Source organism: Schistocerca nitens, chromosome 2, assembly GCF_023898315.1.
Source record: "Schistocerca nitens isolate TAMUIC-IGC-003100 chromosome 2, iqSchNite1.1, whole genome shotgun sequence".
Taxonomy (NCBI): Eukaryota; Metazoa; Arthropoda; class Insecta; order Orthoptera; family Acrididae; genus Schistocerca; species Schistocerca nitens.
In genome coordinates this window covers 919,319,245-919,346,947 of record NC_064615.1, presented here as the reverse complement: position 1 = coordinate 919,346,947, position 27,703 = coordinate 919,319,245, and the positions used below count along the sequence as shown (strand labels likewise).

Sequence of the window (27,703 nt, the reverse complement as noted above, 5' to 3'; positions counted from 1 at the left end):
GGGGACTGCACCGCCACTTCCCAGCAAATTAGGGACACTGTTGCTCCTGGGGTATCGGCGAGGACCATTCGCAACCGTCTCCATGAAGCTGGGCTACGCTCCCGCACACCGTTAGGCCGTCTTCCGCTCACGCCCCAACATCGTGCAGCCCGCCTCCAGTGGTGTCGCGACAGGCGTGAATGGAGGGACGAATGGAGACGTGTCGTCTTCAGCGATGAGAGTCGCTTCTGTCTTGGTGCCAATGATGGTCGTATGCGTGTTTGGCGCCGTGCAGGTGAGCGCCACAATCAGGACTGCATACGACCGAGGCACACAGGGCCAACAACCGGCATCATGGTGTGGGGAGCGATCTCCTACACTGGCCGTACACCACTGGTGATCGTCGAGGGGACACTGAATAGTGCACGGTACATCCAAACCGTCATCGAACCCATCGTTCTACCATTCCTAGACCGGCAAGGGAACTTGCTGTTCCAACAGGACAATGCACGTCCGCATGTATCCCGTGCCACCCAACGTGCTCTAGAAGGTGTAAGTCAACTACCCTGGCCAGCAAGATCTCCGGATCTGTCCCCCATTGGGCATGTTTGGGACTGGATGAAGCGTCGTCTCACGCGGTCTGCACGTCCAGCACGAACGCTGGTCCAACTGAGGCGCCAGGTGGAAATGGCATGGCAAGCCGTTCCACAGGACTACATCCAGCATCTCTACGATCGTCTCCATGGGAGAATAGCAGCCTGCATTGCTGCGAAAGGTGGATATACACTGTACTAGTGCCGACATTGTGCATGCTCTGTTGCCTGTGTCTATGTGCCTGTAGTTCTATCAGTGTGATCATGTGATGTATCTGACCCCAGGAATGTGTCAATAAAGTTTCCCCTTCCTGGGACAATGAATTCACGGTGTTCTTATTTCAATTTCCAGGAGTGTAAATTCAAGTGATTCTGTGAGACGTGATCTGTGAATCACTGAGGTCACGATGTACAAGTCATTCTGACATCCGCAGGAGTATGTTGATTGCTCGACTGTAGCCTCACAAAATCTGATGTTAAACCCTGTCTTGAAATCTACCACTGTAATTGTTCAAAGACTGACGAAAGGCAAAGGTGAGATGATGTATGAACGACATGGTACCTGTTCAACAGAAGTCGTTCAACGAATAAATCGTGCACCAAAATTAATTCAGGTAACTAGGTAGGGCACTGCAATGCCATTACGAAAGATACGATACTGCAATGTCTGTGTTGTTAACACGTAAGAGGCAATTCTCTGACTTTGTACCGTTCTTCTTAATAACACAGACACTGCAGTATCGTATTCATCTGCCGATAGCCAAAGCGGTTAAAGTGATCGCTCGCGCCTTTTAATCGTTGTATACGCAATTTGGTCTACGTAACAAATGAAGCCAATTGCGTCGTATACCATAGATTCGGATACACGATGACTAAAAAAATTCATCTGAACAGATGCATAACACATAGAACACACAGAAATTGATAACAGATAACACATCAAGGTAACCCGCAAGAGGTACGTTTTATATTATTAATGAAAAAAGAGTAAAGAGCAGTAAAAATGTACTGATTTGCTCTGTAGTGATGCTGTATTTCGAGATTACCTTCAGGTGACGCGATGGCTTTCAAAGGTAAATATAAAGCAACAGTGGCACTTAATAATTGTCCACAATATGTTGCGGTTTATTTATAATTTACTGCGTTTTCTGATGCGAGGATAGAAGAGATACTAACGCGAAACAGGTTCTTCCGTTTTCTTAGCCTCTTGCACGCAGTTACTCACTCAAGCGAAAGGAATGTGTAACTGGAACCATTTTTGATGTTCAGCCTCACGAACAATTTAGTGTATTTCTGATGCCTTTCCTGCTAACAGTTTCCTTGACGAAAACGCATCATTATGATGGGCGTCAGGCATCGCCTATGACGTGTCCAAACCGAGAATTACGATCCGGTAACATTACGCGTGTTATATTGCCAGAAATGACTTATGATTGCCGTCGTTAATTTAAAAACGGAAATATTCATTTTCTTCATTGTACGCAACAAGCCTACAATATTCGTACATGCCTACTTCTGATAGACTGAGTCTATGGAAACTATCGCGACACTGATACGTTTGTTTTGTCGTCAGCATTTCAGCCTCTTTCTTCATTAATGTTTGTCTTTTACTGACAAAAGTCTTTGACATACTTCTCTCTTACCAGTCGTATGTACAACCTTCATAAGTCACATCTCTACTATGTTCTGCTCCAAGCGAAAATTTCAGGAACTTCTTGTTCTAAATGTCAGTTCTTTTTGTATTCACAGTAACACTGTCTTAAAAGAGTAGTGACCAAGGTGTTTCCGCACTATTAAAGCGTATATGGGGTCAAAGTTGTGAATGTTGAACCTTACATGACTAAATAGAAACAGGAGTTACAGTAACAGAAATACACGTAGTGGATAGTTCACAGCGATTGCACTCCTGAACAGCACAAAACTTTCTGATGTTTTGATAGCGTTGTGCGTCTTTTAAAAGACTGAGACATGGACACTTTTTTTCCGCTTGAGGATTACTGTAATGGATAAAAGTTCGATTGACAGTTATAGACCGAGCGAGGTGGCGCACTGGTTAGCACACTGGACTCGCATTCGGGAGGACGACGGTTCAATCCCGTCTCCAGCCATCCTGATTTAGGTTTTCCGTGATTTCCCTAAATCGTTTCAGGCAATTGCCGGGATGGTTCCTTTGAAAGGGCACGGCCGATTTCCTTCCCACTCCTTCCCTAACCCGAGCTTGTGCTCCGTCTCTAATGACCTCGTTGTCGACGGGACGTTAAACACTAACCACCACCACCACCACCCACAGTTATAGTGCTAAGAACCGGTGCAAGAGCGGCCAAGCATCATACAAAGGAACTTACCTGCTGAAATATGAGCTATTTTAAACAAATGTTGCGTATGGTTTGAAAAGAAGAGAGGTTGCATGGAAAATGAATCTACTACTTTTCGCATTATATCACAGCGTGAAGCCGCAAAGAAACGTTCTTTCATTGATTCTCCTACATAAGAAAACTACTGAGACTGCGAATATTGGATGTTATTAGTTCCCGCACTAGTGAAATTCACCTACGCTGTTGCTTATTGGATCACACTTTTATTTTTTCTCAGAGGTTTGGATTACTCACTCATGATTACTCACTCATGATTACTCATGTTTGGTCATCGTCAGGTAGTTGTAGCGATAAAAGGCGTTACACTACGCTACATATTAATTCCAAGTCACCAGCCGCAGCGGCTGTCCATTTCGCTGTTTCATGGTGATAACGGTTATCTTATCAGTGTCTTTTTAGAGTTGTGCAGTTATATAAACACAGGAGAATCCTTCTGCGTACAGTATTCCAGAGGACTCCTTCCATTAGCTCACACGTAAGTTCAGCTGCTTTACAGCCTAAACAATTTTTTAACTATAACAAATAGTACACATCATGTGCTAAAATTTAAAATTTTTGGAATTTGACTTTTATCTGACAGTGTTCAACGACTAGCGGTAAGCCTCATAAGATAACATGAGAATGAAGTTCAATTACTTCTCTGGCAAAGTACGATAAACCGCGTCTTCCAACAGTGCTACGACCCTTAATCACTGTGCAGTCAGTTCAGGTCACGAAGGTAACAGAAATTTTTGCATTTGGTTGGCGAGGTAAAGTGAGAGAGTGGAGATTAATTTGTGACAACTGCACGCCAACATATTCGACTAAATCTTCGACCTCTCTGCAGTGTCTTATGAAGCACAGTCGTGTGGTATTGAAGTAATCTGTCCGGCGGTAGCTTAAATCTAGTTGACCATCTTGGTACAACTCCAGAGTAATAAACTGTCGGAGGGCAGCGCGTTCCACTGCCTCCTTATAATAGCAACATCAGTCGTGAAAACACTACATTGAGGTGGTGACCATTAAAGACATTTACAAAGTCCATACATCTGTAAAGGCTTGATTCTACGGTAACAGGTCAAGGGAAGGCAACAACGAACCATCTAAACTATGATCTTGTCAGGACGTTTCCATGTTTTAGTATATTCCATACGGTCAATGTCTAAAGTAGGCCTGAGAAAAAGTTTTTTACTCTCTACACGTATTCTATCCATTAGTGATTTCAGAAGCCGTAGTGATAGTGAATAATATACTGATAGAATCAGGGACTGATCTTGCTACACCTGAAACATATGTTGTGTTAGTTCGTGGAAATTGCTGGCTGGAGGATGATACGATGCATACTTCTCCCCATGTCATCCCAGATTTGTTCTGTGGATGACAAATCAGGGGACTGGGTAGGCAAGTGAAGGATCCGTACAGTTTTCAAGTGTTTGTAATGTGAACTGAAGCGTGGGATCTTGCATTGCCCTGCTGGAATATACCACATGGTACCCACGTCATGAATGATACGACAACAGGGTTATTATTATTGTCACAGAGGGGAGAATATTGCACGTGAAGGATAGTGTACCTAGGAACAAATTATGTTTCCTGGTTGATGTTTCAGTCTAATGATCGAATTTAGAATTACATGAAGGAAAGCGCACTAGAGACCGCCATCAGAAGTTTCCGGCACTTTCTACTGCTTATAACCACCGCCTCGTTACGAAAACTTCATGCAAGCACTGTTAGTATCACAAATATTGCATTTACTATTTAATCTTTCAAGAGAAGGTGTTATATTAGCATTTACCTTCATTCGACTTCAGCGTCTAGGAGATAATTACAGATAAGTCTTAATCGGGCATTTCATTGTAAAAGACACAAGCACCTAGTTGATATTTAACACTTTCGAATTTCTTCTCAAACTCATTGATTACACGAAACTACAATATTTGTCGTCATGAAGAGTCATTTTCGTCATACTTTTTCGATACAAAAGACGTACAACGTTTCGTCGGGACACTCTGCCCGCAAACTAAGTCTAAATATCACCTGCTGCCATCCATCTGTTCATCAGGGCGAATCGACACAATCCTACGATCTTCTCGTGTATTCCTGGATGCACCCGTGCCTGGCCTTCTTGCCATAGCGTTTTCGGGGACAGTTTTGTCAACATTTGTTCTACAGTCACAGCAGTACAGGCAACTGTCTGTGCGATTTATCGTGCGGTGCTTTCACGTGCCACGACATTACTCAAAGTGCGAAAGCTAACAATGAGTTGTAAGTGCGCGTAATCGGGGCATGCTTTCTGAAGTTCACCACTGAAGACCTTCAGCAACATTAGACACCCGTAATAGACATCATGTACTCACACCATTCTTTACCAGTAAGAAGGGCTTTTTCTGTAAAACAAACACTGAAAGTAAACGTGTTTGAGGATCAAACTTTGATCAACATACCCTGTCGAAATACTGAAGTACCAGTTTCTTTTTTCGTTCGGTCAAAGTGTTCATGGTGTAACACTTTCTATGGCCGTCAGGGAACTTAGCCGTAAGTTTTACAAATCGTACCAGAGGAAAATACTTGTCATTTCAGAAATTTTTGAAAGTTATGTACCAACGTTGTATAACAGTGAAGAGTAAAAATTTGCGATGACAAGCAAAACTGGATGATCGATAGAGATAATTGATAGAAAAAGAGTTTATCAATTCTAAAACGACAGTAATTTAACTAGATCTGACATTGGCATCGGTGGTCCGTCAGAACCGATGTCTTCTCTACATTTATTCTCGATTTTCGTAACGTTTGCAATTAGTTGCACTTATATGTAATGAGTAGCACGGACGAAAAATTTTTTCTGGCAAAACTCAAAAGTAGTGAAGTGGGTTTCGTAACTCTAAAGAGAAATTAGAAGCTCCAAATAAAAATCATCTCACTGTAGATTCGTGAAATACACATGCACATGTACTAAAATATTGTTTAAGCTTTGCTTCCAGCTGCACGAATTGATAAATACCTGTTGTTAATGCTCTGGTAATAACATCTAATTACCCAGAAGTATAAAGCGGAATTAGAGACTGCGCATCTATTAATATTTAAGAGTTGGAGAATATGATGAGAGAAAAGGATGTGAAAGAATGCGAATCGAGTTACTGTTGATGAAACAATTCAGGCTCTTCCTGAAGTGATGTCTAAGGATACCACGGAAAGCTTGAACTAGGAAGGCCGCCGAATATAAACATCTATCTGAACCAATGTCTCATTCGAAAGAGAGATCCTGTCCAAAATATCAGATATGTCTACATCCGATGATTAAGAATATTTTCTAAATTATTTATTGCCCCACGTGGGACGGTTTATTTTAGGCAGTAGCACATATTTCGTTCCTCTTACTGACTATCCATTTAGATCATTTAGCACACTTCTACGTCACAAGAACTTTATAAGTTGCTTTATTTAAACGTTTTTCGTTATCTTCATTTACATATTTGTATGTGGAGTTAGTTTAATTGAAGATGACTAATGAAGTAAGCAATATTTATTCGATGTATCTAATACTTGGCTTCCAAACTGTTATGATTCTCGAACACAGTGTCAACATTTTTTAAATAAACTGTTTAATTTCACTTGCATTTATTTACTATGGAACGTGGCAGGAAAAAGAAAGTGAGTAGAGGTAACGATGCGATAATATTTTAATGGGAAAAACCCATAAGTTTTCAAGTTAATCAGTTACATAGCAAAAGTTCTTATACGCAACGTTGTTCAATTTATTTATGAGTATTCTTGCTATGTTTAGTAAATAGTGTAATACTCTCAAACAGATTAACCAAAATGAAGAAACGAGGGTGAATTAATTATAACAGTGGCTAATGGATAAGTGTGATCGGTTTAACGAAATTCGTCGAAATATTTGGAATTGATTTGAAATTTCGTTAAAGAGTAAATAATAAATTTTATCTTTTTGCTTTTAAGTTAAGTTTCTTTCGTGCGAACTTTGTTGTAGAACCACTCTCTTATTTTCGTGTGGTAATAAAAAGTTTTTACTTTCTTAAGGATTACGTACATTTAAAGAAAAATATTACGTGCACTCATATTAACTGGATAATAATATTTAGTTGAGAATTGAGTCCTTTAGATCGTTCGGCCTTGGCATACACTTTCCTGATGCAGTGGTTTTTTTTTTTTAAATATTTTTACTGAATCTTATCCCGGCAATAGCCATAGAACACAAGATTATCTCTATCAGCAGAAAATGTTTTAATTATTGCCAAGCCGACATTTATCACTGATCAAACCTACTTCACTACGCATTTGAGTTATTTTAAAGAACCAAACTGTTTAAATTTCAATGTTAACTAACATTAACTATCCGCCTACGAATGCACAAACGTATAATTAATTCAAATTTTATCAGCCACAGGATCACTGAAAAGAAAGAACAATTTCTTAATTCACTATTGATTTTTATGCTTCTGTTCCCGATTTACGGGTTTGATAATTTTTTAAATGTGCCGCCTCTTCAGATCTGCGATTGTTGGTCGCGGCACAGCCCAGCAACACCGCTAAAAATGCTGAAAAATTCTTAAAGAAATTTTATAGATGACGTGGGCAAGCTAATTTACATAAATAATTCACACTTTTGATAAATACTGATATATTTAGCTCAAACAACAATTCAACTCACATTAATTCGTAACGCATCGTCTAATGGCGGCTAAGTCCAGACAGAGACAAAAGAAGTCTACACATTCGTTAAAAGCTTCTTCACAGCGTCCTACCTCGATCACGTCAGATCAGAGACGACCAAAGAATACATAATGTTTAGTCCTTATATAGCATTTCCCGACTATTAACATTTCTTTGTAAATTATTCTTTTCTGGCAAATTTTTATATCTCTGATACCGCAAATACTGACACATTTTACATTCACATATTAAATACAGAAAAATTCCTATCCTAAATACAGAGAAATATTACAATAAAACATAATGAAAATAACAAACGTATTTTATACCACATTCAGTAATATTTTTGTTGAATAATTACGATGTATATACAACTTGCCCAGAGCGGCGTATATGGTACAAATAAACTGTGAAAATGCCAGGGAACGTTACATTGCCCCCTGGCAGCATTTGGCAAAGAGTTTTTACACTTTGACACAATGGTGCCAGTTACGTTCTTTACACTTCTGTATGTTTTACGGAATGGCTCTTTTATTTTGTCCCAGGGTTATATAAGTTCATGGCTCCCCCATTTGGGCGTAGGCAAACAGGAAACCTGGGCAAAACTGTGCCGGAGCCCAGCCATCCCAGTTGGTTTATAGTCAATATTGTCCTTTTAACAGTTATTCATTTGAATTAAATTAGCGGTGTGTCACAAACGGGGTTACACAATTACACAATATCACAGTCACATACAGTTCAATGGAAGGTTTTTTGTGTGTGATACTATTATTCTTGTGATACACTACAAAGTCACTTGTCCTAGGATATATCACTCACGGACATACATAGTAAATGTTCAATGTTTATCGAAATGAAGTCATTAACATGTTATTCAGTTTATGTGAACATTTCAAAAAGTCAATAATGTTGTATTTGGTGAGCGGTGCGGAGTGATTGTTGGGCGGCGCTCGGCGCGGCGCGCTGACTCCGTGTAGGTCACCGCCCCCGGCGTTGACAGCTAAGGCGCGGAGGGGCGTGGCTGTCTGGTCTGCTACGGGCTGCTGTGGCCGCTGCATAGCTGATGTAGCCGGATGCGCGTTGGATATCAGCTCGCCCGTACGACGTCTTCTCGCGGTGCTCCAGGAAACATGCAACAAGTTCACAAACAGTGTACTATCCTTATAGGCATTTTTCCTGCTGTGGGAAAGAATGCACACAGTGGTAGTTATTACTCAGTAGGCCTTCACTAGTCTGGTTTGCACAATGTTTCGTTGTCACAGTAACACTTTTTATGGGCACACAATATTCTTCACCATGTCATGACTTGTCATTAGTCACACGCAAGTTTTCACCTTAGGACAAAATCAAAATGTATTTCTGTAGTCAATGCGCTTTCCTAGCGTCCCTTGACACACAAAGAGTTAAAGTTTGACACTAAGTTGATCCACCGTCCGTTATCGGTTCACTGTTCGTGTCGTGCTAGTTCCTTGTCCACTTGCACACACGGCGATGATACAGTTTTTTGTTACTTATACACAACTACTCCGTGACGTATTGCTGCAGGTTTAACAGTCACTGTCTGTCTCTGCCGCACAATACTGCACTTTTGTTAAAGTTCCTTTATTTCTATTTACAATGTCCGCTGCTCAATTTTGTTTGTAACAGCACATTTGTAACTCTTTACCAAGGTGTGAGATTTGCGTAGATGGTAACAATTACTCAAAATTCGTATTAGTTTGCCCATAGTCATCTATATTCGTGTTCGATTAGATTTTATTTGTGCATTCCAGCCGGATTCAGGCATATTGTTCAATAACTCCTTTGTACTCATGTCACACTTTACTATCAACGTCCTACGTAACTACAGTGTAGTCTCTGTAGGCAAAAATTTACTTGGACTGTATCTGGCTAGCTCCTTTTAACTGATTGAATATGCACATGCTTCAATTGAAGCTTCTTTGTGCGTACCTTTGCGCTACATAAATTTGCAACAAGTTTGCCTCCCGTGGTGCCCTCGGGTCACTACTGGGTGCATTATTTTCTCTGATAACATTGGTGAGATAATAAAGTTCTCAGGGCATCATATTACTGATATTATTCTGGGTTCGAGTCTGTCAATCTGACAGCTACACATATATACATACATACTCATAATAGAAAAGATTGTGCCAAGAAATATTTCAAATTTGACACACATATTAGAAATTATGTAGTACACTAACTAATCCTTACTAAAATGTTCTTCTTGACTGAACTTTGTCACAGCTTAACACTACAAATAATTGCACTAATCAGATTATCTGTGCAAACATTTAGAGCATGGTTTAGATAACACAAATTAAAAGAGTACATAACATAAATATCCATACACATAAGAAAGTCAATCATATTCTTATAACTAAACACTTCTACACTAGTACATACACTATTAATGTTCATTAATTACAAAAGAACGGTGTCCACATAGGACTATTAGTCTTTTATTGTAGGAATGCTTTTACATCCTTACGCGAATACAGTCCCCGTACTCTCCCTGAGTGGGGGTCTGCTAAGAGATAGCTACACTCATGTGGCACACTTACTACTCTAAAAGGTCCATTATACACCAATTGCCACTTGCTATTCTGTTTCAAGGATGCCGAGGACTTAGGATGATTGCGTAAGAGTACCAAGTCCCCAACACTAAATTTTTGGTTATTCGTCATATGTCGGTTATATTTTTCTTTCCTTTTCTGAGCGCACCTGGTAAGGTTGCACCCTGCTTTTCTTATCTTCCATCTCGTGTGTTTATATGCAATGTATAACCTGAAAAATGTATTTAACTCTCCAAATGTTCTCTCTACTATTTCCTATTCGGACCAAGGAATGGAGTATGAGGCTCGACAGTAAGTTTTGTGAGGCTTTACCTCGATCTTGTACTGATATCCCTTAACAATTCCTGGTCGTTCTGAAAATACCTCTGCATAATTAAATAATAACTGTACCAAATCCTGCTGTTGCATAGAATTCAAATTTTCGGACTGTGACACTTTGTTCACTAATGCGTCCATATTCGCTTTTGATTGATCACCTTGTACGTCAGGATAATAGAGATTCTGTCCTAGACAATGATTGTCTAAATGTAGTATCGACTGATTCCTACATTTTATGTTAATAGCGTTACAATTAGGTACAGGTACCTCTCCAGATCTGAGCATGGACAATTCTATTCTCCTACCAGCATTCATCAAACTTAATTTTCCCCGAGAAAGGTCGATTATTGCGTCCCTTTCTCTTAAAAAATCTACCCCCAAAATGCAGGCTACCTTTAAACCCTTTACTACCAGGAATGAGCTCGCTATGGCTTCTTCCCCTATATACATCTCTACCCGCACTTGGAGTTTAATTATTTGTCGCTGTGCACTTATGGCTCCAGTGACTTTACAATTATTCACGGGAAAAGTCAGCATACGCCTTTCCTTCCCCAGTACCTTGAATAAGTCCATACTCATAACACTGACAGTAGCACCTGTATCTATGACTGCTTGCACATCAATATTGTTAATTTTGATCTCTATTATCGCTTGTACTTTGTCTTTGTGTTCCTTTATGCACGTGGATGGTTCAGTTATTAGTTCGTCTCCCATCTGTACCCCGTCATTGTACCTAAGGATACAGATTTTGTTCGGCGTTTTGTTCTGTGTCGGGCTGCTCTCACTCCAAACCTCAGCCGACGATGGAGAGCGTATCTCGGCTGCATCTAGTTTGTTGAATTATTGCTAGTGGATGGGCGTGGCTGCTCTGTGTCACTGACCTCCACTATGTGCACGTTGTGTTGCGTCGGCCGCCACGGTTGCGCAATTGGCGCATTTTGTGGTGGCGGTCGGTTATTGTCATATCTATCACTGTTTTGCCGGTCCGAACTGGGCCTCTGGTTCCGTGGCCAAGTTCGGTTTGCCTCATTATAAGTATTAATGTTGTACGGCCCCCTGGCGTTTTTCCATCTATGATTGCTTGGTGGGCCTGTTTCATACCGGTCATCGAACCTCCTCTTTCGGTCATTATTCACCGGCGGACTATTGCCGTTCCGGTCTCTACCTCTATTTCCGTTTTGTGCATACTCTTGTCTCCTATTATTACCTCCGCCGTTTCCATTACTTGGTGGAGGCGTGTTATTTCTACCATTTCTATAACCGTTTCCGTTATTTCTAGCCTGTTCAGAGGCTGCCTTAACGTCCTCCTGAATCAGGTCAATTGAGTCCAGAACAGACAAGAAATGTTCCATATCATTTTCAGGCACGTGTATAAGCTTTTCCTTTACATGTATCGGCAAGTGTGATTTCAAAAGTCTGATCAAATCCCGGGATGAAATCTGTTCGTCCCAGTAACGGGTCTTGTTAATGTACTTCTCAAAATATTTTCGCAAATTGCCTAGTCGTGGAGAATACGGCTCTGTATTATATACTTCCTTCCGTAATCTCTCCTGAATACATGTTGACCAATATTTGGCCAAGAATGCCTTTTCGAATTGCTCATATGTATCACAACTGTCAGCTGCTTCGGTTGCCCATAATGCAGCATCTCCTTGTATGTAAGACATAACAAACTGTATTTTCTGGGTATGACTCCAAACGCTAGGCAAAATGTTTCTAAATCCCTTGATAAACACTACAGGGTGAACAGATTTCTTCCCCGTTGTAAAGATCTGAAACTGTCGGTTCCTAATCAGGCTTTCTTCAATCACTACTTTGGAATGACATTTATTTGTTCCGCTTACATTGGTTGCCTGTTCTGTCTCGCAGTCGCAATTTTTTACTGCAGTATTTATATGCCTATCATTGTTGGACCTGGCTGGCGTGACATACGCCTGCGCATCGTCATGCCGCAAGCTTAGCTCCATTTCGGCAAGACGGCGGTCCACACTCCGCTGCCACAGCGGAATGTCCTTTTGCACTATCTTTTTAAGATTTTGCACATCCGCAGTTGAGTCCACCTCTCTGGCCTCAATTGCGGCGTGCACTTTCTCATCTAATTCCTTTGTGAATTTACGTTCTACTTTGTGCACTTGTTCGATCACTTTGTCCTCAATTACTTGAGTTGTGTCGAGTTCTAGTTGTTCGACCCTATTAGTCAGGACATTGATTTCCTCTACGATATTGGCGTTAGCCACTTGAACACTGTCTACTCTTTCGCTTAATTCTTGCACTGTTTTGGGTATGGTTTCATATTTTTGTTTCAAACTAACAATCTCACTTTGCATAACTTCTAAAGTTTGCATCAACTGTAAGTCCCTCTCATGCAGGCGTCGGTCACGCTCTGCTTGTTTAGCTTCACGTTCTCTATCGCGCTCTGCTTGTTTGGCATCACGTTCTTTATCGCGCTCTGCTTGTTTGCATGCAAATTCAGCTTGGAAATTGAGCATACGCTCGAACATAACTCTTAATGATTGCACTTCTGACATCACACCACTCTCTGGTCCGTGTCCAGTGCTTGCGGATGGCACAGTATTTCCGCTATCAACTGAATCACTGGGTGGCCGTGGCGACATTTCTTGCCCTTCTGCCCCCAGATTTTCACATTGTACTTCCTGAACTACGTCACTAACATTACTTTGTGTCCCACTTTCCAACTCGGTATCACTACTTACTGACTGTTGCTCATTATCCATGTTGATATCTTTCTGACTACGCAGTCTAACCATAGTAAACACAAGAAATAAAATCTGAACTAAATATCCTAACACTCAGGTTTCACTGACATAATCACACAAGAAATGGACATTAACTAATACACACTTACTATATACTACAATGACTAACTACCTAAATGTCCTGTTATTTTAAAACAAAGTACTAACAACAAGCACACCACTAATGATCCGAGAACACTGCACTGAGGCTACTTTACTACCCACAGGACAACTACACTGTAGCTTTACCTTTTGGTGATCTATCTTGGGTGCAGCTGCCCCCTGATATTGTGGTAGGTAATTAATTTTTCGAAATAATGAGCTCTCTTCTTCAGCTTGCCTCTGGATACATAGTGTTCTCATGCAAAAAATCATACACAGGTATTACCACACAATATTGGTTATGAAATACATACAATACATAGAAAAATTATTAAATGTTCTGCAACAAAGTTCGACTATATTAATTCCCTAGTTATCTCACGGGTATTTAGTGGCCACTGCACATTCTGGCCCCACGTTGGGCGCCAATTTTAACGAAATTCGTCGAAATATTTGGAATTGATTTGAAATTTCGTTAAAGAGTAAATAATAAATTTTATCTTTTTGCTTTTAAGTTAAGTTTCTTTCGTGCGAACTTTGTTGTAGAACCACTCTCTTATTTTCGTGTGGTAATAAAAAGTTTTTACTTTCTTAAGGATTACGTACATTTAAAGAAAAATATTACGTGCACTCATATTAACTGGATAATAATATTTAGTTGAGAATTGAGTCCTTTAGATCGTTCGGCCTTGGCATACACTTTCCTGATGCAGTGGTTTTTTTTTTAAATATTTTTACTGAATCTTATCCCGGCAATAGCCATAGAACACAAGATTATCTCTATCAGCAGAAAATGTTTTAATTATTGCCAAGCTGACATTTATCACTGATCAAACCTACTTCACTACGCATTTGAGTTATTTTAAAGAACCAAACTGTTTAAATTTCAATGTTAACTAACATTAACTATCCGCCTACGAATGCACAAACGTATAATTAATTCAAATTTTATCAGCCACAGGATCACTGAAAAGAAAGAACAATTTCTTAATTCACTATTGATTTTTATGCTTCTGTTCCCGATTTACGGGTTTGATAATTTTTTAAATGTGCCGCCTCTTCAGATCTGCGATTGTTGGTCGCGGCACAGCCCAGCAACACCGCTAAAAAATGCTGAAAAATTCTTAAAGAAATTTTATAGATGACGTGGGCAAGCTAATTTACATAAATAATTCACACTTTTGATAAATACTGATATATTTAGCTCAAACAACAATTCAACTCACATTAATTCGTAACGCATCGTCTAATGGCGGCTAAGTCCAGACAGAGACAAAAGAAGTCTACACATTCGTTAAAAGCTTCTTCACAGCGTCCTACCTCGATCACGTCAGATCAGAGACGACCAAAGAATACATAATGTTTAGTCCTTATATAGCATTTCCCGACTATTAACATTTCTTTGTAAATTATTCTTTTCTGGCAAATTTTTATATCTCTGATACCGCAAATACTGACACATTTTACATTCACATATTAAATACAGAAAAATTCCTATCCTAAATACAGAGAAATATTACAATAAAACATAATGAAAATAACAAACGTATTTTATACCACATTCAGTAATATTTTTGTTGAATAATTACGATGTATATACAACTTGCCCAGAGCGGCGTATATGGTACAAATAAACTGTGAAAATGCCAGGGAACGTTACATCGGATTGAAAAGGAAGATGTTGCAACGACATTATAGAACTGCATACGACAGCATATCACTGAGCTGAATTTAGTTTTCGTTGTTGCCAAATTAATTGATAGTTTTAACAAAAACACATACATGACTTTTAAACACTAATATGAAACACTTATCCCTTCTCATTACGAACCAATAACGAATAATGTCGACACAAGTATAGAATTGAAACGGTAATATAATGACACGTCACATCCTCCTAGTGGCCGAAACGTTCACCAGTAATAATTTTTTTATAATACAACACGGTACCATACCGAGAATTTTATGTCAACTGATTCTGGCCTTCCAAGTTTAAAAATATAAATTTATTCGTATTTTCGTTTCCTATCCACCTCAAATTTTTTGCAAAAAATGTACCTCGTCATTAATTATTTCAATTATGGCGTCCGCAGCTCGTGGTCGTGCGGTAGCGCTCTCGCTTCCCACGCCCGGGTTCCCGGGTTCGATTCCCGGCGGGGTCCGAGATTTTCTCTGCCTCGTGATGACTGGGTGTTGTGTGCTGTCCTTAGGTTAGTTAGGTTTAAGTAGTTATAAGTTCTAGGGGACTGATGACAATAGATGTTAAGTCCCATAGTGCTCAGAGCCATTTGAACCATTTGAATTATGGCGACTTTGAGGGTCTTCCCGTGGTGACGGTGATGCTCTCAACCCCTACTATGAAGTACGACCGCTGAGTTGTAGTGTACGGCTACCACTGTAACTAACTTCATATGATTTGTCAGAATACGAAAGTAGTTAACCGTTCTGGATTCCTGTTTGTAATGTTTACAAATCGTCACATATTATAAAAATATGTGTGTGTGTGCATGTGTGTATTTTTCGTATGTCTTCCTGCACCACTGGACCGATTTCAACCAGTCTTGGTACACATATACCTTACTGTCAGACGAAGATTACTTTGGTGGATGAGAACTACTTACCTATCAAAGGCGTGGGGGCGAGTGTGAGAAAGACGCGTGAATTCCCATATTTCATATGAGAATCGGAGCACGTAACGACTTTTAACAAACTTTAGGTATAATTTGAAACCTTTATGAAATTTTTTCTCGTTGACAACCCCTGCGAAACTATGAAAGAAAAATGTTTATCACTTACTATTTTTCTTCTGTCACGCAGTGAAAGTACGGCAAAAGGCAAAACGTTATAATTTATTATTTCTTTACTGTTCACTGCTCTCGCGACAAATTTTGCAGATAGTATGCACATTTACTACTGAATGTAACTGCAAAATTATATTATTCGACACACAGTTCAGGAGATATGGCGTTATAAACAGCGAGATGCTTAAACTGCCTCATAGTGCTTGACTTAAGTTATGGCTTTATTGCTGGTAACTCCATTCCCAACACGTTTTTCAGGTAGTATTCACATACGCCGCTGAATATTCCTACAAAATTATACCATTGTGCGACACATAGTTCAACAGTAACGACATCATTAACATTAAGCACATGGCTAGTCGCTGCTTGTTACGGGCGTGGACGCACACCTATAAACAAATACCTAGGTAATGCCGCGTTTCTACGTTAGTTGTCTCTATTTTACGGTCGTGAATATGTCGTACATTTGTTTCACATATTAAACCGTTACATATATTGAATAAACGTGACAGTCAAGAGCCTCCGTCTTCGTCGTGGGTTCAACATCAGATTTAAAATGATGTTATGATGTATGTTCCAATTGTTATTGCATCAATGTTCTGAATGACGCCCGTGTTCCTCTCCACTGGGACTTCATTACCTTGGCACAACATGAGAACGGAAAGTAATATCAAATACGTCATCTCTTTGGGCCTGTAAAATCATGTTATGAATGACGCTTGTCTTCCTCTCCACTGGGACAAGTTCTTAACTTTGATACGGCGTGAGGACGAAAATAGCGCGCGTACGTACATTTAAAGCCACAACGCCCTACATAAAGACAGTCTCGTCCGACGGCACGGCTCTCGATGATATTTGTTGGCTGATAATACTGACTTGTCGCTAAATATAATGTGAACTCTGTCACTGCGGCAGATAAGGCATGTCAGCCTGCAAGAGAACAGGCCACTCTTGGTCCTCAGCATGGTACGTCAGTTATTGTAGTTATGGAAACGTTTTTTCCCGTGGCAATGACCGTTCGGTACTCTCGTGGATAATCGCCTTGAATGAATATCTCCTTCGCGACGACGTCCGCGCATTATCCAGCGGTGTAGTAACTTAGGATGGCTCGTAATTACAGTTGCACTGGACTAGCACTCGGGAGGACGACGATTCAAATCAGTGTCCTGCCATCCTGATTTAGATTTTAAGTCATTTCCCTAACCATTTTATGCAAATACCGGGATGGTTTCTTCGAACGTGCATGAGCGTTGTCCTTCTCCGGCCTTGCCTAATCCGAGCTTGTGCTCCGTCGCTAATGACCTCGATGTCTAATGGACATTAAACACTAATCTCTGCCTCGTCCTCCTGCTCCAGTCAAGTCGAGGACCATCTACTTTAGAGTGAATAAAATCGAAACAGGAAACCGTGGTGATAAATCACTCTCTGCGGATAATGGAAGGATTAACACGCACATGGCGACAGCTCTCTTTAGCTCTGATGGGCGCCTGATGCCAGTGTTACGCGTAGATCATCCGATATATACAGTCTCTGCGCCACTGAAGCGACGAGTCTAATCCACTAGTGTTCTGTTGGCCTCAGATCACAAACCGTCTCTAATGCTTACAATTGATTTGTATGAAGCCGCTCATTTGCATTCTGTTGTTTAGTGTTAGTGTTCAAGGGCGTACCCAGGATCTGAACTAGGGTGGGGGGGGGGGGGCAGGTCATTCATACTAGTCTCAGGAAACAAGGACTCGAGACAACATACAGCACTTCTTACTCAATAAAACAGTAAACTAGTGAAAAACTGCTTTCAATAAACATTTTAAATATAAGAATGCACTTGTTTAAAAAAAAAACTTTTTAATTCAGTAATAATCTTCTAGGATTTGCCGACAGTAACGTGCCGAAGACGAAAAAATTACTCCTGGATCTGCACGAACGATTTCAAATATCTTCTAGGGCGGTGGGGGGGTGGGGTGGGGGGGGCAGCTGCCCCCCCCCCCCTGCCCCTCACTGTGTATGCCCATGTTAGTGTTGACTGGAATACGCTGTTTGATATTCTGAGCCGGCAGCTGTGGCCGAGCGGTTCTAGGCGCTTCAGTCCGGAACCGCGCTGCTGCTACGGTCGCAGGTTCGAATCGTGCCTCGGGCGTGGATGTGTGTGATGTACTTAGGTTAGTTAGGTTTAAGTAGTTCTAAGTCTGATGACCTCCTATGTTAAGTCCCATAGCGTTTAGAGGCATTTGAACCATTGTTGATATTCTCAAGTACCACAGGAATAAAATTCACAGCCCCCAAGGGAACATGAACAAGACCTGTTAATGAGAATGGAATGCTGTTGATGAGAAAGAAGTAAGATAGTGTTGTGGCTTATCCCCAATGTTATTTACTGTAAACATTGAGCAATCGGTAAATAAGAAGAAAAAGAAATTAGAGAGGTAATTAACGTTCAGGGAGGAGAAATAAAAACGTAAAGATTTGCCGGTCACACTGTAATTCTCTCAAAGAAGACTAAGGGCTTGGAAGATATGTTGAACGGAATCCCCAGGACACTGTCCATGTCTCTAGGACAGATATTACTCTGATAAACCAAAACAAGGGCGATGTACTTGAGGGCAATATTATGGAAATGGAAGAGGATGTAGATGAAGATGAAATGGGAGGTAAGATACTGCGTGAAGAGTTAGACAGAGCACTGAAAGACCTGAGTCGAAACAAGGCCCCGGGAGTAGACAACATCCCATTAGAACTACTGATGGCCTTAGGAGAGCCAGTCATGACAGAACTCTACCATATGGTGAGCAAGATGTATGAGACAGGCGAAATACCCACAGACTTCAAGAAGAGTATAATAATTCCAATCCCAAAGAAAGCAGGTGTTGACAGATGTGAAAATTACCGAACTATCAGTTTAATAAGTCATGGCTGCAAAATACTAACGCGAATTCTTCACAGACGAATGGAAAAACTGGTAGAAGCGGACCTCGGGGAAGATCAGTTTGGATTCCGTAGAAATGTTGGAACACGTGAGGCAATACTAACCTTACGACTTACCTTAGAAGAAAGATTAAGAAAAGGCAAACCTACGTTTCTAGCATTTGTAGACTTAGAGAAAGCTTTTGACAACGTTAACTGGAATACTCTCTTTCAAATTCTGAAGGTGGCAGGGGTAAAATACAGGGAGCGAAAGGCTATTTACAATTTGTACAGAAACCAGATGGCAGTTATAAGAGTCGAGGGGCATGAAAGGGAAGCAGTGGTTAGGAAAGGAGTGAGACAGGGTTGTAGCCTCTCCCCGATGTTATTCAATCTGTATATTGAGCAAGCAGTAAAGGAAAAAAAGAAAAATTAGAAGTAGGTATTAAAATTCGTGCAGAAGAAGTAAAAACTTTGAGGTTCGCCGATGACATTGTAATTCTGTCAGAGACAGCAGAAGAATTGGAAGAGCAGTTGAACGGAATGGACAGTGTCTTGAAAGGAGGATATAAGATGAACATCAACAAAAGCAAAACGAGGATAATGGAATGTAGTCAAATTAAATCGGGTGATGCTGAGGGAGTTAGATTAGGAAATGAGACACTTAAAGTAGTAAAGGAGTTTTGCTATTTAGGGAGTAAAATAACTGATGATGGTCGAAGTAGAGAGGACATAAAATGTAGACTGGCAATGGCAAGGAAATCGTTTCTGAAGAAGAGAAATTTGTTAACATCGAATATAGATTTAAGTGTCAAAAAGTCATTTCTGAAAGTATCTGTATGGAGTGTAGCCATGTATGGAAGTGAAACATGGACGATAACCAGTTTGGACAAGAAGAGAATAGAAGCTTTCGAAATGTGGTGCTACAGAAGAATGCTGAAGATAAGGTGGGTAGATCACGTAACTAATGAGGAGGTATTGAATAGGATTGGGGAGAAGAGAAGTTTGTGGCACAACTTGACTAGAAGAAGGGATCGGTTGGTAGGACATGTTTTGAGGCATGAAGGGATCACAAATTTAGAATTGGAGGGCAGCGTGGAGGGTAAAAATCGTAGAGGGAGACCAAGAGATGAATACACTAAGCAGATTCAGAAGGTTATAGGTTGTAGTAGGTACTGGGGGATGAAGAAGCTTGCACAGGATAGAGTAGCATGGAGAGCTGCATCAAACCAGTCTCAGGACTGAAGACCACAACAACAACAACAACAAGCCAAAACATTATGACCACTGCCCACGGCGACGTTGGATGCCGATTAGTGGTTTTGCGGGCACGTGACGCAGCAACAAAAGTATCTAAGAGAGGCAGACATGGACGGGGGGTCATGGTAGCGAAGACATGGGGAGCAAAAGGGGGAATCCATTGACATAAGCGACTTTAACAAAGTGCAGCTAGTTATTACGCAGAGCCTGTGAACGAGTATCTCGAGAACGACGTAGCTGATGGAATGTTGACTTGCTACTGTCGTGAGCATCTACGGAAAAAGGTGGATGGACTACCGCTAGATGTTGGACGTCGACGACTCTTCACAGAGGGTTCAGAGGGTGCCTGTTATTTAAAGTAGGATACACTGTGATTTGCGGCAACTCTGTCGAAAGAGCACAATGGTGGTGCACGCATTGTTCATTGTACATTGTTGAACATGGAACTCCACAGCAGATCACCCTAGGTGTTCACCTTTTGACCCAACGACATCGTCAGTTACGATTGCAGTGGGCATGGGACCATCGGGATTCGACAGTCGATCAATGTAAACGTGTCGGCTCTTCGCGTGAATCACATTTTTGCTGCACTAGGTCCATCGTCGTTCCGACAGATGCCGTCTTTGAGGTGAACGGCGGCTCGGCACGTGCAACGCTCCACAGAGGCAGGCTGGTGGAAGCAATATTGTGGTATGGGAGACATTCCCCTGCCCTTGAATGGGATCTGTGGCAGTAATGGAAGACACGCTGACAGCTGCGAAGCACCTCCATCCCTTTATGCTTGACTTCTACACCGATGGCGATGTTGTGTTTCAGCAGTGTAATCGTCCGTGACTCGGATCCAAAACCATGCTTCAGTGGTTTGAGGAGAGGTATAGTGGACTGACGTTGATGTATCGGCGACCAGATTGTTGTTGTTGTTGTGGTCTTCAGTCCTGAGACTGGTTTGATGCAGCTCTCCATGCTAATCTATCCTGTGCAAGCTTCTTCATCTCCCAGTACCTACTGCAACCTACATCCTTCTGAATCTGCTTAGTGTATTCATCTCTTGGTCTCCCCCTACGATTTTTACCCTCCACGCTGCCCTCCAATACTAAATTTGTGATCCCTTGATGCCTCAGAACATGTCCTACCAACCGATCCCTTCTTCTGGTCAAGTTGTGCCACAAACTTCTCTTCTCCCCAATCCTATTCAATACCTCCTCATTAGTTACGTGATCTACCCACCTTATCTTCAGCATTCTTCTGTAGCACCACATTTCGAAAGCTTCTATTCTCTTCTTCTCCAAACTGGTTATCGTCCATGTTTCACTTCCATACATGGCTACACTCCATACAAATACTTTCAGAAACGACTTCCTGACACTTAAATCTATACTCGATGTTAACAAATTTCTCTTCTTCAGAAACGCTTTCCTTGCCATTGCCAGTCTACATTTTATATCCTCTCTACTTTGACCATCATCAGTTATTTTGCTCCCCAAATAGCAAAACTCCTTTACTACTTTAAGTGTCTCATTTCCTAATCTAATACCCTCAACATCACCCGACTTAATTCGACTACATTCCATTATCCTCGTTTTGCTTTTGTTGATGTTCATCTTATATCCTCCCTTCAAGACACCATCCATTCCATTCAACTACTCTTCCAAGTCCTTTGCTGTCTCTGACAGAATTACAATGTCATCGGCGAACCTCAAAGTTTTTATTTCTTCTCCATGGATTTTAATACCTACTCCGAATTTTTCTTTTGTTTCCTTTACTGCTTGCTCAATATACAGATTGAATAACATCGGGGAGAGGCTACAACCCTGTCTTACTCCCTTCCCAACCACTGCTTCCCTTTCATGTCCCTCGACTCTTATAACTGCCATCTGGTTTCTGTACAAATTGTAAATAGCCTGTCGCTCCCTGTATTTTACCCCTGCCACCTTTAGAATTTGAAAGAGAGTATTCCAGTCAACATTGTCAAAAGCTTTCTCTAAGTCTACAAATGCTAGAAACGTAGGTTTGCCTTTCCTTAATCTTTCTTCTAAGATAAGTCGTAAGGTCAGTATTGCCTCACATGTTCCAACATTTCTACGGAATCCAAACTGATCTTCCCCGAGGTCTGCTTCTACTAGTTTTTCCATTCGTCTGTAAAGAATTCGTGTTAGTATTTTGCAGCTGTGGCTTATTAAACTGATTGTTCGGTAATTCTCACATCTGTCAACACCTGCTTGCTTTGAGATTGGAATTATTATATTCTTTTTGAAGTCTGAGGGTATTTCGCCTGTTTCATACATCTTGCTCACCAGATGGTAGAGTTTTGTCAGGACTGGCTCTCCCAAGGCCGTCAGTAGTTCCAATGGAATATTGTCTACTCCGGGGGCCTTGTTTCGACTCAGGTCTTTCAGTGCTCTGTCAAACTCTTCACGCGACCAGATTAGCATGATGTAAATCATACAGAACCCATTTGGGTTGCTATCGGGCGCCAACACCGCGAAGCAAATCAGCGACCTGCTATTTACACGATTTACATGACCTGTGCGTAGACATCTGATGCCACATACCTCCACAAACATACCTACACAAACCTACCAATAAACTGTAGGATCCCGGATACGCAGAATCAGTTCTGGTTTTCGTTCCAAAGACGGGCAAACAAGCTATTAAGCAGGTGGTCATAATATTCTGGTTCATCCACGTACAGAGCGAGGTGGCGCAGTGGTTAGGACACTGGACTCGCATTCGGGAGGACGAAGGTACAATCTCGCGTCCGGCCATCCTCATTTAGGTTTTCCGTGATTTCCCTAAATCGCTTCAGGCAAATGCTAGGATGGTTCCTTGAAGGGGACCGGGCGACTTCCTTCCCTAACCCGATGAGACCGATGACCTCGTTGTTTGGTCTATTTCACCCACAGATCAACCAACCAATCATCCGTGTATATGATAAACATTAGCAAAAGTATCTCAAGTATAGTGGACGTTGTCATCTAAAATCAGGTGGCGTGGAGGGTGTTATATTACAAAACAAGACATTAATGGCAACATATGAGTTTTGCTATTTGGACAGGGACGTAACTGACGACAACGAAGTACAGGCGAGGGAACTGCTGTATGCAGCAGTAGGAAGTGTTTCTGAAAATCAGAAGTACTGTATCTTGACATCTGATATAAATTTAACTATCTAGATATTTACTGTAAAGTAACCTAATATGGAAGCGAAATGTAGGCGAAGAATAAGAGGTCTCAAGGAAATAAAAGATTAGGAAATGTGATCGAATAAGAAATGAAAAGTTACTTAATCGATTATGAGGGCGAAGGAATTTGGTAATGAAGGCGGGCGGGGAGAGGGATAAAAATAATTCAGTGAAACAGGCTTGACTGCAATAAGATAGTTTTGAAGGCTCAGAATGCAGTAGTTACAGACCTACAGAAGTAAAGTGGTGTGCTTGGGCTAGGCTAGAGTGGAAAGCTGCATCAAACCAGTCGTTGGACTGAAAACAACCATTGTTTTGGATAGTTTTACTGTAGCAACAATTTAATCAATTATAATTGACCTTTTGTTCATTATTGCTCCTTTGTGAGTAACCACTACTGTTTGTAAGTAATTTTTTGTCATACCGTTACAACAAAGCTGTAGCCGGGGACTCTGTTACCTTAATGCATAAACAGATCCTGTCATGGTGATTTTGTTTAATTTTTTCAGGATAATCCTGCGAGGCACCATGCCGACCATCACGGTATATGGCAACGACCTGAGCCCACCGGCGCGAGCAGCGAGGATGGTAGCCGAGGCGGTGGGAGTGGACGTAGACCTCAAGAGGACCTACCCCTTGAGAGGAGAGTGCAAGAAACCCGAATATCTCAAGGTAACTCACTTGGCGGAGGGTTGAAGAACCATTAGTTGGAACTGCCAGTGACAGTGGCTGGCAGCGACAGCTAGCAGATGGGTACTGTTGTCAGACAAAGTAACGGGCCGGTGATCGCTGGTGCTGCTCGCCAGTCAGCCGTCGTGACATCAGCGGTTGGCTCTCGCAACTGAAGCTACCAGCCTGGCATTAAAACTGTCGGCTATGGTAAACACTGTGCGCGCCATATGTTATTTCATTTAAACCGTCGAAGATCAGTTTTGATGACTATGACTATGAGCGACTGGCAATGTACGTTTATAATCGTCCTGTTGTGAATGACCACAAGGATAACAATTTCAGAAACTGCTTACAAATATCTATGGAAAAGTATGGAATTCACTACAACAGTTACTTCTAGTTCACATTACCATAATTTCCTCTTCCTCTTCTTGAAACAAGAAGGATAGAATCGTAATGGTAACACAACCTCTCTCCCCAGTCTCACCACCAGTGAACGCACGTAAGGCTTCTAACAGAGGGAGTGCCAGTAATTAATATTCCATCCTTATAATTACTGATTCTAGACACTTTCCTAATGACCGATCCATAGATGAATTTGTTTAGAGCTTTTAATTTTACTTCGAGTTCCCTTTAATTTTTGTTGCAAATCAACACTTTAACAAACTTCTCCACACAAATGGAGACAATTCACAGTTTCTTTCCTCACTTATTTAGCAGTATCGTTGTTCTTGTCTGAATACGACTTCGGCATATTTATTTAATACTTTCGGATTTGCATGCTCACATTCTATCTCATTTGGTTCTTATGCCCTCATTTGTATTGTTTTATAATTTATTTCTGTTTTGATGCTGTGTGTGTGTGTGTGGAGGAGACGCTAGATAATGCATGGGTAGTCACTGGTATTCTTTGACCAATCTCTTGCTCACCTAAAGAGGACCCAATCTGAACGCTTAACTTTGTCTTGTGCTCCAAGTATTTTTCTGCAGACTGATATGAAGTACTTAATAGTGTGCTTAAAATAGCCAACCCAGCAATCCAGGACAACAACTCTGACAAACAGATGGGGGGAGGAATTTTGATGCATTTTTAGATGTGTAAATCTGGGGATGTTGGGATTCTTTGTTTCAGACCAACGGTTAATCTTTGTTGGACGTGATTAAGAAATAATGTAACTGTCTGTGTTCGGCGCGCATTGAAATACCACCGTGTTTGAGGTTTCAAGATGAGATTAATTAAGAAAGCCGTGTGAAGATTTTTGACTGGGTGAAGTACTTCCTCAAGGGTGAGAAAAATTTATGTAGAGCCTCTGTCACAATGAGCTCTATGGCTATGGAGAAAGCAGACCAGAAGTCTTTGAACTACTCTTAATTTCAGGATTGCGTCTGATATATATATACGGGAACAATTCATTTTTCATACTTTTCTATTAATTCATTATTTAAAATTTTTATGCAATGACACGTATTGAGTTCAACTCGGGCAACCACCCACGCTGTATGTTTACGTGGGAAAATTCGTGTGATGAAGCTAATCTAGATAAGTAAAATCGTGTGAAGCTTTTAATTTTGTACTCCGTCGGCAAAATACTGGTGAGTACATTAGCCACATACCCGGCGGTTCATAAATGATCGAATTACACTGGGAAATGCGCAGGGTCGCTCTGGATATTAAATTTAACTTTGTCAGGAAAAATATAGTGTCTGAAATACTGAGCGTGTGGAGCAGTCTCATCAAGCTACATAATGGTGAGTACAAAGAAATGCATAGAGAATAGCACCGGGGGGTACGGTGCAAAAATAAGTTGCCAACACCAGTACATAGCTATGCAAGTGACGTGGGTATTGGGATCAAATGTAATGGAATGGAAACAGTGCAGATCGATCATTTAATATTTTCATGAGATCCTTAGCAAATAAAGTAAATACTTTCAGATGAATTTTTGTGGAATTAATATGTCTTCCGACGAGATTTGCGTGCAAGATACTGAAGAATAGTTTTCTTGCTAGGCAGTCGATTACAGTGAGATCGTTTCGCAGCATGAGCATGAACGCTGAGAGATTGTGTTGGAAGTAGTAGGTTAATAGAACACGTATTGTACGGAGGACAACACAAAACAATCCCCAATCATGCGCTGTAGGCATTGATATTACGAGACCATAGCATAAAGGTTAGTTAAAGTTGAACTGTAATGTTAATCAAGAATTACGCCCGCATGGTACTAGTAAACAATGCACGAAATAGACGGTTTTAGGGATGTGCGAACTGTGGGAATAATAAATGAAAATCTGTGAGGTAAGATCGTGTTGCTTGTCAGTTAGTCAGTACCCATTTTCTTCCCGGCATGCAATCGCCTGTTCCTCGGTCATACATACGCTAACAATACGTGGCGGTGACATGAAAACTGTAGTATTATGAAACTCCAGAGTCAAAATTTAGCACTGTGATTTGATTAGAACTGAGTCAGTACAGCAGTGACGTCATCAGAGGATGTAGAGAGCTTCAGAGAGAGCACTAGGGAACGATTGAAAAGAACTGGGGAAAGAAATACAGTAAAAGAAGAATGGGTAGCCTTGAGAGATGAAATTGTAAAGGATGCAGAGTGTCAAGTAGGTAAAAAGACAAGGGCTAGTAGAAATCCTTGGGTAAAAGAAGAAATTCTGAATGTAAATGATGAAAGGAGAAAATATAAAAATGCAGTAAACGAAGTAGACAAAAAGGAATACAAACGTCTCAAAACTGAGATCGACAGGAAGTGCAAAATGGCTGAACATCAACGGCTAGAGGACGAATGTAAGGATGTAGAGGCATATATCACTACCGGTAAGGTAGATATTGCCTACAGGAAAGTTAAACAGACTTTTGGAGAAAAGAGAACCACCTGTATGAATATCAAGAACTCTGATGGAGAGCCAGTTCTAAGCAAAGAAGGGAAAGCAGAAAGGTGGAGGGAGTATACAGATGGCTATAAAAGGGCGATGCACTTGAGGACGATATTATGGAAATGGAAGAGGACGTAGATGAAGATGAAATGGGAGATATGATACTGCGTGAAGAATTTTACAGAGCACTGAAAGACCTAAGGTGAAACAAGTAGACAACATTCCGTTAGAGCTACTGATAGCCTTGGGAGAGCCAGCCCTGACAAAACTCTACCATCTGGTGAGCAAGATGTATGAGACAGGCGCTATACCCTCAGATTTCAAGAAGAATATAAAAATTCCAATTCCAAAGAAACCAGATGTTGACAGGTGTGAAACTTACGAAACTATGAGTTTAATAAGTCACGGCTGCAAAATATTAACAGTAATGGGAGGATCAGGTTGGATTCCGTAGAAAAATTGGAACACGTGAGGCAATACTGGCTCTACGGCGTATCTTAGAAGATAGACTAAGGAAAGACAAACCTACGTTTCTAGTTTTTCTAGACTTAGAGAATACTTTTGACACTGTTGACTGGAATACTCTCCTTCAAATTCTGAAAGTGGCAGGAATCAAATACAGGGAGCGAAAGGCTATTTACAAATTGTACAG

General features: G+C 40.9%; 1 protein-coding gene across 1 annotated transcript in view; it reads left to right on the top strand.

Annotated features, from left to right (window-relative positions):
- Positions 1-3,365: 3,365 nt before the first annotated feature.
- Positions 3,366-27,703, top strand: part of LOC126237236 (glutathione S-transferase 1-like) — a 38,486-nt gene continuing 14,148 nt past the window's right edge. The window contains exons 1-2 of the mRNA XM_049947134.1: positions 3,366-3,422; positions 24,006-24,168. Coding sequence (XP_049803091.1) covers positions 24,025-24,168 — 144 coding nt within the window. The 5' untranslated portion in view covers positions 3,366-3,422; positions 24,006-24,024. The remainder of the gene's footprint in view (positions 3,423-24,005; positions 24,169-27,703) is intronic.